The 12,235-nt window shown below is 46.9% G+C and overlaps 1 protein-coding gene across 1 annotated transcript; it reads right to left on the reverse strand.

Moving 5' to 3' along the window:
- Positions 1–1,193: 1,193 nt before the first annotated feature.
- GADD45B (growth arrest and DNA damage inducible beta) lies at positions 1,194–3,862 on the reverse strand. Its single transcript, XM_066635506.1, has 4 exons — positions 3,623–3,862; positions 3,396–3,497; positions 2,909–3,125; positions 1,194–2,108 (listed from the first exon to the last, which is right to left on the reverse strand). The coding sequence occupies exons 1-4, from the start codon at positions 3,664–3,666 to the stop codon at positions 1,995–1,997; spliced, it is 477 nt and encodes a 158-aa protein (XP_066491603.1). The 5' UTR covers positions 3,667–3,862; the 3' UTR covers positions 1,194–1,994.
- Positions 3,863–12,235: the final 8,373 nt, after the last annotated feature.

Genomic DNA, 12,235 nt, shown 5'->3' on the forward strand with positions numbered 1-12,235 from the left:
ACACGTTGGCTTTGCTTTGTGTCAATTGCCAAACTATTCTTCCTAGAAGTCAGAATTACAGTATGCCAAAAAAAAAACACCACCATTTTTATTTTGAAATTTGTGCTTTAATTCCTGGGATTGAAAATAATTTAATTTCCCATGGATCATAAGGGAATAACAAAAACTATTTTGCAAAGGTTTCTTTCAGGGGTCTGAGATTCCCAAGGAGATGTCCACGTGCTTTCAAGTCTACCTTTGCAGTCTTAAAAACAACCAGGTGTCTAGACCTTAAAAAACAGAAGAGTCAAGACAGGAGAAAGCATTTTTAAAAGTGCTTTCTCAGTTGCATCTGCTGTCTGTGTGCCTAGCAGCAAACTTTGATAAATGAATTCTAATTTCAGTTCCATACATTTCCTGCAACCAAAGGGTGGTTCAGGAAGAAGCTGTGACTCTTGGGCTCAGGCACTTGCTAACTTCTGGAAGCTAAATAAAAATCCAGAAAGCAGCAAGAAGAGCAGGCAGGCAAGCAATTAGCACCCACACTAGGGCTTGATGTGTGTTCAGCATCTGATCTCCCCGCCCCGAAACCAACCACAGCTTTTTTTTTTTTTAAGGGAGTAGGATTAAGGCAAGAAGCTGCAACAAGTATGAACATTGAGACAGTCTTTTGCAATTTTGCACCTGCAAACGTGAAGTTTGGTGCAAGAAATGCTTTGGTCAAACACCAGCAACATTTGAAGTAGAGAAAAAATAAATTGCATGTTTTGTAGAGGCAGTCTGGGATATTTTTAAAACCAAGATGCTTCTTAGATGCACAGGGGTAATAGAAGACTTGCTCATGTGCGGCAGACAGACCCACAAAGTCATACAAGTTCAAGTGCAGCCTAGTAGCCAGCTTCTTAATCTAGATTTGCTAAGGGCAAATCCTTTGGAAGAGCCATAGAAATGCACTATAATTGAGCCCAAATGCAAGCATCTCTAGAAAGTGTGCCTCTTCCTTCAAGCATTTAACTCATTACATTTAAAGCAGTTTGGTGAACTCTGCCCCCCCCCCCGGGATTTGTTGAAAATGGGCAAAGCTGCAAAAGGAATTCAGGGTATAAAACTACAAGCTTGCATGCACTGCAAGAGGCAACGCAAGCAAAGTCTGCAGTCCCAAGCAGTGAAGCTTGCAAACAAACACTTAAGTAGAAGACAGACTCAAGAACAGGTTTCATTTTCAGAATATAAAAAAACAATTTATTGCAAATTTTTTATCAGGTACAAGAATATATTTGATTCGCCACTATCAGCCTTTGAGTGCAAAAAGAAAAAGACAATTGGCATGTTTTTAGATAAATATGACCTTCTAAGCATCCAGTTTAAAAAAGAAAATAAAAAGTTCATTTGCAACTGTCTTTTACAATCAGTTCTTTTGCATATGTAAAGCAGGTGCTAAGAGTTCTCCTTTTCCTCTCTCCAGTTTAGAGTCCTTTGCAGGGTATCAGAAAACTCCTGCCCTGTCTCTACTCCTCTGCAGGCAAACACAAGGAGTGGGGGGCTCGCACATTTGATCTCTAGGTGTCCATCAGCAGTGGCGTTGGTGATCACCTCTCCCCAACGCTGAACCAGCCTTCGTCACATTCACACATCGCAGAAGTCATTCTTGGCCAATCCCCTGACAGAGCTGTGCCTGCCAAACTGAGCCAGCCAGGAAGCAGCAGTATGTGCCTTTCATGGCTCTGCTCCTTCTCTTCCTCTCCGAGCAGTCAGCTGACACAGCCAGTCAGTCTCCTGGCCAACTGTTGCCTCTGCCCGCCTCCAGCATCCTCATCAACCTTCATCCTCCTCGTCTTTACCGCCCATCTCCATGACTCATCCACCACTCTCGTTCTGCTGGGACAGGCAGCCCTGGCATGATTTTATTTCAATTTTTTTTAAAGAGCATTTTTTCTCTCCATTTGAATATTCTTTTTTTGTCTTCTCAAAACATGAAATTCAGCACATGGAACAGGACAGCGCGGGTGTCTGCTTCAGCGTGCTTGGAGGGCTACATAGGGGACCCACTGGTTATTACAACGGCTTTCCTCGCAGTAACTGGCAACTTCAGCTAAACCTTGGCTCTTCCAGGAATCGGTGTGTGGATTCTGTTGGGAGAAAAAGACACATCTATTAGGAAAATGCTCCCAGCCAATCATCAAGTCCCCCCCTTCACTGCAGAGCTCTCATGCATCTCAGCCCATAATTTGCACAGCATGCAAATTCAAACTGATCCCCTCCACAACTCACAGCAGCCAGCTTATAAAGCATTCTTTAAGTTTTGCAGATTTCAAATGGCCACACAAATAGGCCGGCTTCAAACGCCAGCATAATCAAAGTGACATTTCAAGAATTCACCCCCCCCCCTTGGGAGTAGGAAGGACATTCCGATCTATCCCAGTCAGGCTAGCTTGTCTGTTCCATCAAGAAACATTTTGTTAGCATGACAAACACAGAAACACACCCCCTACAGGTTGGTGTGAGACACAACACACCCATGTGCCTGCCTCATTTTGTCCACATCCAATGCCTTTTTTTCTTAAAAAGGAAGCAAAATCAATTTTGTGTCTTATCACACCAACCGATGTGGTGCACCTAGAGATTTCTATCTCTCCCCCCAAAAAAAAATCTGGTAAAAAGAGTTTGTGAAAACTCCTCCGAACACAGGCATAAAAAGTGCTCCACACCAATGATGAAAAATATAGTTTTAACTTTTGTTCCTTTGGGGAGCCTCTCCAAAATGTCACGTGCCTTGGGCTGCTCAGCCCTTCACAAGAGCAAGGCCAATGGCCCTCCCCCAGCTGGCTACAATGATGCACCAGAGATTAAGTGGCAAGAGTCTGCTGCTCTGCTAGGCAACATGTGCTGAGACACAACCAAAGCATGCAGGTGCTGCATGTTTACTCACCGTCACCAGGATGCAGTGCAGGTCTCGTGGCTCAGAGTTGTCTGCCGGGCTTTCACCCAGGATAGCTGCCAGGCGCTCCATGCCAGACACCCTCAGGATGTTGATGTCGTTGTCGCAGCAGAAGGCCTGGATGAGTGTGAAGTGGATCTGGAGGGCAATGTCATCTTCGTCTTCTTCATCAATGGCCAGAAGGCACAGAACCACGCTGTCTGGGTCACTACCAGGAGAAAAAATAAAACAGCCTGTTAGGGATCTGGTTTATTAAGCAGAGTAACCCATTTTTGCCCAGCCTACTGCAGGTGTACGCATTGAGTCCCTGTCGCATATATGCAGCATTGGGCAGAAACGGCTTTATAGTCTGCATCGCTGCCCCCCCCAATCAGCAAGCACCTTTCCCCTAACCCAAGAGGTGAGCTCCACTTTGCCAACAAATCCATCCCATATGAAATTGCCAACAGGGCACCCAAGGAGAACAAGAAATACTCACACATTCATGAGCTTGGCAGATTCGTAAACGCCAACTGTCAAGCAGCCCTGGCGCTGGGCAGCAACCAGGAGGTGCTCCACCGACTCACTGACCGATTTCATCCTTTGGAAGAGAAAAGAGAAAGAAGCACAAATGAGACAAGGGCCAAGACAAACCCCTGTGGCTCTCAGGGTCTCTCCAACGCTCTGCTGGCAGCTATGACAATGGGGAAGAAGGTGGACACTTACTTCTTTTCGGTGTTGTCACAAGTCACCAGCTCTTCCAGAGTCATGTTGCAATTGTAATCCACAGTGGCGCAAGAGCTCTTTGGAAAATCCAGGGATCCACCACAAGGTTTTCCAACAGGCAGGCGATCAGAGCCGGGAAGCAACCCAAGAAGCTAGCAATCCGTGCAAAAATAATCCACAAGCGGAGGGGACCAGAGATGCCCGCAGACGACCAAATCCACACCACAACTTCCAAGCTGCAACTGGCTTTCTGATGCCCAGGAACAGCTGACAGTTCCTTTTATGACCTCCCAAGAGGGGGCGTGGCTCAGAGCCCTGCACTCTCTGTCCTGATTGGTCTGCCAGCCACAAAGGGAGACTCAGGGAGCCCTGGATTGGTTGCAAGAGAGAAGCCACCACGTGGGGGAGGGGGAATTTTGCAACCAGGGTGGTGGAAGTGTATTTTTTTCAAGAATTAAAAAAAAATGGAGAGAGAGAGAGAGAGAGAGAGATAGGAGCAGAGTTTCGGTTGATTTTTCCCAGCAGTGGAGGTTCCTGTAGCTTGCAAGGGATTTCCACAGAAAAGAGGGCTGGGCTGTCTCTGAGTTTTGGGCAAAGCCAAGTTTGAGTTAAAGGGGGGGGGTGGAATAAGCCGACAGGCGCATCAGTGGTGAGTGGGGAAAGAAAATGTGTGGTTATTTTTGGAATCCCAAAATGAGATCTGGGAAGGTGGAGATTTTGAAGGCTTGCACAGAAATCCCTCCACGGCCTTTGCTGATGCACAAAAGCCGGTGCATGCATTTTATTATTTGCAATTTTTTAAAAAATGAGTTTCCACGAGATCAGATGCAGACAAGAAAAGGGGGGAGGGTTCAAGTGTGCATAAGTGGGTGTGGGGTCCTTCCTTTGCTTGCTTGCTTTATTTATTTATTTGTTTGTTTGGCCCTCCCTTTTTGCACAGGGCGACATGGCAAAGGGCTGCAGAGTGCGTGGTGTGGGCTCTCTCCCCGCGTGGGAGGGCGTGATGATGATGATGATGATCACATCGTGAATCAGAAGGTTTGGGGCTGCAGCCAGACATTGTGACAGCCTCCTCGCGAGGTTTCTCTCTCTCTGTGCAGTTCGCAAAAATATCCACCCATGCAGATTGAGAAGAAGCCTCGCACGCAACCTGCAAAAAAAATAAAAACATAGTAATAAAAGTCACGCGTGGTTTCCAAAAAATTCCAGCCCAGCTCTCGACTCCCCACCCCATCTTCATCTCCTTTCTGCAAAAGCGCCTTCTCTAGTCCCCCGTCCACGCGTGGAATACCCCTCAACTTTTGCAGAAGGGAAGTTGCAAGCATCTATTAGCAAGCATATCAACGTTTACTCGGAAGTAAGGCTGCAATCCTATCCACACTTTCCTGGGAGTAAGTCCCATTGACTGTGATGGGACTTACTTCTGAGTAGACATGCATAGGATTAGGTTCTGAGGCTGCAATCCGATCCACACTTTCCCGGGAGTAAGCTCCATTGCCTATAATGGGACTTACTTCTGAGTAGACATGCATAGGATTAGGATCTGAGGTTGCAATCCGATCCACACTTTCTCGGGAGTAAGCTCCATTGCCTATAATGGGACTTACTTCTGAGTAGACATGCATAAGATTGGGCTCTAAGACAGCCCTTCCGAGTTACGCGGAGCACACTCCTGAGAATGTGCAGAGGCCACCAGCCGGCTTGATCCTGTGCATGCTTACTTGCTAGTAAACCCCAAGGGATTCAGTGAGATTTACTCTCGAGTAAGTGTGCCTGGAGGCTTTGCGTGAGGCATGAGAGAGGGAATAAAGCACACGAGATCTGTATTCCATGTGCCAAATAGCCTCTGACTGTTGATCAGGGCAGGAGGACGGGCGAGGGGACCAGTGGCGTAGCTAGAGGGGGGGCAAAGCACTAAGTTTTACAGGGAGCCTCCCCGGAGCGTGCAGGAGCCATTCCGGGCGGGGGGAGCAAAACTGAGGCGAAAGAGTCCGCAGGGGAGGCTCACTGCAAAACTTAGTGCTTTGCCCCCCCCCCCAGCTATATCACTGGAGGGGACTTTGAGCCCCTGGAGGGTGCATGTCTGAGTTTTCCAGCCAAAGCGGCGGAGAGGTCATGTTGGTGCCTGGCACTGGTGACCCTGATTGCACACCCGCTGGGCGACGCTGCGCTGCAAGCCCGATCCGGCTGCACAACTACCCAGAACGAGGGTGACTGATCGATCGCCAGTGCGGTGGTTGCTGCTCGCGCCATGATGGGCCCTGGACACGCATCGCAAACGATGCAACAGCAGCGCCCAGCCCTGGAGATGGCCAGTCAGTCCCAGCCCAGCATCCTCTTTCCAACAGTAGCCAGCCAGGCAGCCCAAAGGGAAGCCCCCTAGGAAGGCAACAGCCCGCCACGTGTTGTCTGGCTCTCAGCAAGGGGTAGAAAGAGGTAGACTGCCACTGAGCGTGGAGGTTCCATATGATTAGCTATACCTGGGGAATTGCTGGCTAGAGACCGCTCCTCCATGTAATCATCTAGAGCAGTGTTTCCCAAACTGTGGGTTGGGGATCCACCAGTGGGTCGCAACTGGTTTTTTGGTGGGTCATGAAACTTGACAAGCTGACCGCTGATAAGGATAATGCATTGAGCCCCGTGGAAACCAAAAGGAGCAGCACATGCACATTTACTCATGAGTGGGTGACATGGCCTTGGTTCATTGTAAAAGGGAACACAAGGTCACCAGAATGGTCCAGATCTGATGAATGTAGGGCTCAACAATGCTCCAGGAGGTGGGTCCCCCCCCCCACACACACTAGTAAAAAGAATAAAAGCAGAACTTGAGCAGCTGGCAGTGTGGAACTTTGTTTTAGTCTCATAAAGCTAGGTGGGTCCTGATACAGTGTCATTTTTGAAAAGTGGGTCCCAGTGCTAAAAAGTTTGGGAGCACAGAGCTAGAGCCCTGCTGGATCAGATACAAGATCCACCTAGGCCAGGCCAGTACCCCTTTCCCACTATATGTCTGGGCTGGAAGTTAGCAAGCAGGGTAGGAAGGCAAAAATCCTCCCCACTTTTGTTTGCCCTTCCTAATTATGTCTTAACTTGGAGGTTCCATTTAGCCTTCAGGACTACTAGCTCTTGCTGGGCTCCTCTGCTCCATGCATTTGTCTAACCCTCTTTTTAAAAATTAGTGCATATCACCATATCCTGTGGCAGTGAGTTCCAAAAGTTAATTTTGGTGTTGTGTGAAGAGTATACTTCCTTTAGTCTGTCCTGCCTCTCCTGTCAATCCACTTTCATTGGATGACCTGTTTTTCATTTATTTTTTCATGTTTTTATACCTCCAAGGAACCCGGGGTGGTGTACCTGGTTCCTCCCTGCCTTTTATCCTCACAACAACCCTGTGAGGTAGGTGAGGATGAGATACAGTGACTGGCCCAAGGTTACCCAGGAAGCTTCATGTCTGAGTGGAGATTTTAATCAGGATCTTCTGGGTCTAAATCCAACTCCACAACCACTACACCATCCTTGCTCTCTCATGGTGTTTTTTTCCACACCACACATGATTTTAGACACCTTGATGATGCAAGGTGTTTAATCAAATTATGCATTTGTTTCTTATGGTATTCTTGGATCTCAAAGCTGCCTTGAAATGATTTTGATGAGGCCAGAGAGTGTGCATATCAACTAAATAAAATAATGTATAATCCCTTCATTTACATTTATGAGTATGTAGTCCTTGATGGATGTGCAGTTGAAGGAATAAACCTATTTAGTTTATAGAGGAATATGGAAGGGGAGAATAAAGAGTGGGGAACTTGGTGCCTCAACCAAAGACCTCTGGGCACATGTTGGGGCCAAGTGAATGTTCTATTTGTGCACCCCCTGCAGGACCTGGATGGAGTGTATGTCTGAAAGCAGTTAAGTGCTCCAGCTTTGGAGAGGAGCACTGTGAAGTTAGTTCTTGAAGAACAAGCCTGCCCTCTGCTGGCTGAAAGTAGAAGCTGACTATCCTGCTCTCTTGGTTTAGAAGGGAGTTATATGTCCCTTTTCCTTTGCTTCTTGAGAAATGTTATTCCATTTATTCTGGCAGGATTGAGATAATTCTCAGGAATTAAGGATAATCCAGAATGGATAATGGCCCAGACTAATGAATTTCTGCAAAAAGACTTGTTCACTAGAAATATTGCATTATGAACATAAGAATTGCCTTGCTGGGTCGGACCATTTACAGAGCCATCCTTTGCATGTTTACTCAGAAGTAATCCCATAAGGGGGTTTGTTCCCAGGAGCATAGGGTTGCAGCCCTAGTCCAGCATCCACAGTGGCAAACCATATGCTTCATGGCCGTGGAATGACTGAAACAGCCCCCCCCCCTGCAGTAACTGTGTACAGACTGTACCTGAACATGGAGGTTCCATGTATTATGGCTCACAGCCCTTGATAGACTTTGATGCTCTGCTGATGGACTAATCTTACACTCATGTGGGATGCTAGAGGATGAATCTGATCAGGTGCTATATTGTATTTGTAGTTCAGTGTTTTATCTCCTGCACTCATCTATTGTGTATTATCATATATTGTGTAGTGTAGTGTCACACTTTCACATATATTGTGAAAGTGTAAACCAGGGTGAGGTTTACTTTTCTAATTAATATAATACAATGTGATTGATTTTGTATTGTATTGGCAACCTTCAGTCTCGAAAGACTATGGTATCGCGCTCTGAAAGGTGGTTCTGGCACAGCGTCTAGTGTGGCTGAAAAGGCCAATCCGGGAGTGACAATCCCTTCCACACCGGGAGCAAGTGCAGTCTATCCCTGGTCTGTCTCCCTGGCTATGGGCCTTTCTTCTTTGCCTCTTAGCCTCAGACTGTTGGCAAAGTGTCTCTTCAAACTGGGAAAGGCCATGCTGCACAGCCTGCCTCCAAGCGGGCCGCTCAGAGGCTAGGGTTTCCCACTTGTTGAGGTCTACTCCTAAGGCCTTCAGATCCCTCTTGCAGATGTCCTTGTATCGCAGCTGTGGTCTACCTGTAGGGCGCTTTCCTTGCACGAGTTCTCCATAGAGGAGATCCTTTGGGATCCGGCCATCATCCATTCTCACGACATGACCAAGCCAACGCAGGCGTCTCTGTTTCAGCAGTGAATACATGCTAGGGATTCCAGCACGTTCCAGGACTGTGTTGTTTGGAACTTTGTCCTGCCAGGTGATGCTGAGGATGCGTCGGAGGCAGCGCATGTGGAAAGCGCTCAGTTTCCTCTCCTGTTGTGAGCGAAGAGTCCATGACTCGCTGCAGTACAGAAGTGTACTCAGGACGAAAGCTCTGTAGACCTGGATCTTGGTATGTTCCGTCAGCTTCTTGTTGGACCAGACTCTCTTTGTGAGTCTGGAAAACGTGGTAGCTGCTTTACCGATGCGCTTGTTTAGCTCGGTATCGAGAGAAAGAGTGTCGGAGATCGTTGAGCCAACCCGTATAGTTATTAGCTCCTTAGCACATTTTTCCCCTCCTTTCGGATTGGGGTTGGGTAGATTGCTTCTGTCTCCAGTTTTAATAGTTGGCAAAATGGCAAACTTAATAGCTGGGCTGAAGCATCCTCCTTATGATGAAAGACTACAGTGGGCTGTGCTTTATCTATAGGCTCAAGCATCTGAGAATCTCCCAGACATGACTGAAAGGCCCTTCCGGTTTCACCGGTGACTTCCAGTTGGGTCTGGAGGTGCTCTGAACACCTCCGGGAGCAACTGGAATTTGCCAATTATTTGAGATAATTCACAGATCATTTGAAAAGCAGCAGAAGGAAGTCCTTCATGTAGCACATTATTAATCTGTGAAATTTGGGGCTATGAAATGAGGTGTCGGCCAATACTTCAGACGGCTTTAGAAGTGGATTAGAGTAATCTGTGGAGGTCATGTTAAAACAATCACTGGCTGCTAGTTGTGATGGTTAGATGCTACCTCCAGGTTCAGGGGCACAGGGAAGCCAAGCAGAGGGAGGAATTGTCTTCAACCCCTGCTTGTGGGCTCCTGACCTAAATCCTGGTCTAGATGGACCTTGGGTTGGCTGGGCTCTTCTTATGTGCTGATAATGTAGCTGGCTGCTGCCACCTGCTGTCCACATTTGGTCTTACAAGAATACCACACATTCCTGTGGGGTACAGATGTTAAATCTGGTGGTGCAGCCAAGATAATAAAAGGTCCTGTGGCATCTGAAAGAATACCGCACTTGTGGGAGAAGCTTTCGTGTTTTGCTCATTTTGTCTAATGTGTGAAGTGTTATTCTCACTTGACAGATACATCCATGTGCACATACATGGGTAATGAGAAAGCAAAAAATTGTCAAAAGTAGAGCAAAGAAATGCAGAAAGTCCCACTTGTGACTTTTCCATGCAAAGCTCAAATACGTTTGAGAAGAATGCTGGCAACAAGACCAGTGTGCTAGCTTTGCGATGCTAATACAGTGGTGCCTCGCCTAACGAATGCCCCGCGCAGCGAAAAACTCGCATAACGAAAGAGTTTTTCGATTGAGTTTGGTAACTTGCATAACGAAAATTTCTGGCCTTGCTTCGCATAACGAAAAATCTTTTAGGTCCGTGCTTCGCATAACAAATTTTTTAAAAATTAAAAATTTCGTGTATGCTTCAAATTTTAGAAATCCTCTGTACATTATGTATGCCTTTAAAGAGCACGTAATAAACACTTTGTAAACCAAATTTGACTTCGTTTTGACCTTTTTTGCCCATAGGAACGCATTAATTAGATTTCAATGCATTCCTATGGGAAAACGTGATTCGCGCAACGAAAATTTCGCATAGCGAAAGGATTCGCGGAACGGATTAATTTCGTTATGCGAGGCACCACTGAACAATACATGGAGCATCTGCTCTAAATGAAGATGCTATGGGTATTTTTAGAAAGTCAGCATTATAAACCAATCACCACTGTAGGAAACTGTCAGTCTGCTTATCATATTTGAGATTTGCAGAATAATGAGCCAGGCAAAACCTCTTGCATTTCAGCATCTTCTGGCCTCGCTCCAATAGCTGTCCTGCTATTGAGCTGAGGGTTGAACAGAGCGAACTGCTTGGTCTCAACATTTGTGTCCAGGCGGGTGCACGCATGCTTTCACAGAAGCCAGGGCTTACTCCCAGGTAAGGGTTCAGAGGACTACAGCTTTAAACAATGACGCATTGGGGATCCAGTGGTTGCAAAGGGAGGAAGCAGGATTGGTGCTGGGTAAGCCATACCTGGATTGTCCCACCTTCTTTCAATGCTCCAGCTGCCTGGTAATCATTTACTGCGCACTTGACTGTGCTGCACCTACCTTGGTCAGGCATGTGCTGGACTCGCTACGTTGGCACACAGATCCCGTCCTGCTCCCTTGTGCTGGATTTCTCTGCCGCTGGCTGTTGCCGTGACTTCTGTTGATCTCCTGGGTCTGTGATGCCTTTCAGGAGCACATGGCCTCAGCAAGCAGCACTGTGGCTCAACACTGCTGAAGGAGCAGACTTTAAAGGGGGGGGGGCATGTGTGGTGGTGTGTGGTTCAGTACAGAGATCTCTGGATCTACCTGTGGAGAGCTCCCTGGAAATGAGCATGTGAATTGGGGTGCACATGGGTATATTGTATATTGAATTGGGGTGCACATGGGGGGGAGCTTATCGGAATGATGACTGCACTATGAAGGGAAACATCTGGAGAAATGGAGAGTTTTATGAGTCTCTAATGGAACAATGTTTGTAAAAACCCCACTGAAAAACTAGCCTGACTTATGTAAACCTCCTTAAAGAAAGGCTGTATATAAATATTAAAATACATAGCTGCTCATGTATTTCAGTACATACCGTGGGTCCTCTTTATCTGTGGGTTCAGAACCTGCGGATTTGACCCACTGTGGTTTTCAAATCCAAAGTTGGAGGACCCACAGAGGACCTCCCAAAAGTGACTGGAAGTGCCTACTGGTCATGTCTGGAGGTCAGGTGAGGACCCCACAGGTGCATTTTGTTATTCACAGGTTTTGGCATCTGCAGGGATTCTGGCAATGGGGGTTCCGCGGATACTGAGAGCTGACCTGTGTTGTGGCCAATTGCTGATGCAGGGATCAGCGTGAGAGCCTGTGCTGGGTGAGACAAAGTAGTTCTTTACACTGTAAATGCACTGCCATAGGATATGGTGGTGGCTGTTGCTTGGATGGCTTAAAAAGGGGGGTGAAAGAAATTCTGAGTTAAGTATATTAAGCTGCCACCCATAACAGCTAAATATTCAGAGGCCAACTACCTGCAAATACCAGTTCCTGGGGAATAGAAAACAGTGGGTTTGCCCTTAAGGTTTCTGGCTCACCACTACTGTAAACAGGAAGCTAGACTCAATGGACCCTCAGTCTGATCCCGTTGGGCTCTTCTTCTGAGGCAGGGTGGTGGTTTCTGGAAGATCCAGGTTCAAATCCCTATTCTGCCATGAGGCTTCTTAGGTGACTTATCCAATCATTATCTCTCAGCCTCACCTACCTCACAGAATTGTTCGGAGGACAAAAGGAATGGGGGAACTATGTACACCACCCTGAGCTCCTTCGAGAAAGGGCAGTATAAAAATGTGAAAAATGAATAAGTGGCAATTTTAAAAATGCACGT

Source organism: Tiliqua scincoides, chromosome 8 (genome assembly GCF_035046505.1).
Source record: "Tiliqua scincoides isolate rTilSci1 chromosome 8, rTilSci1.hap2, whole genome shotgun sequence".
Lineage (NCBI taxonomy): Eukaryota > Metazoa > Chordata > Lepidosauria > Squamata > Scincidae > Tiliqua > Tiliqua scincoides.

Coding starts and splice junctions, on each gene's coding strand:
- GADD45B (XM_066635506.1), bottom strand. CDS start 3,666: ATGACTCTGGAAGAGCTGGTGACTTGTGACAACACCGAAAAGAA. Junction 3,498..3,622: donor TGTGACAACACCGAAAAGAA/GTAAGTGTCCAC, acceptor TCTCTTCCAAAG/GATGAAATCGGTCAGTGAGT. Junction 3,126..3,395: donor TCTGCCAAGCTCATGAATGT/GTGAGTATTTCT, acceptor TTCTCCTGGTAG/TGACCCAGACAGCGTGGTTC.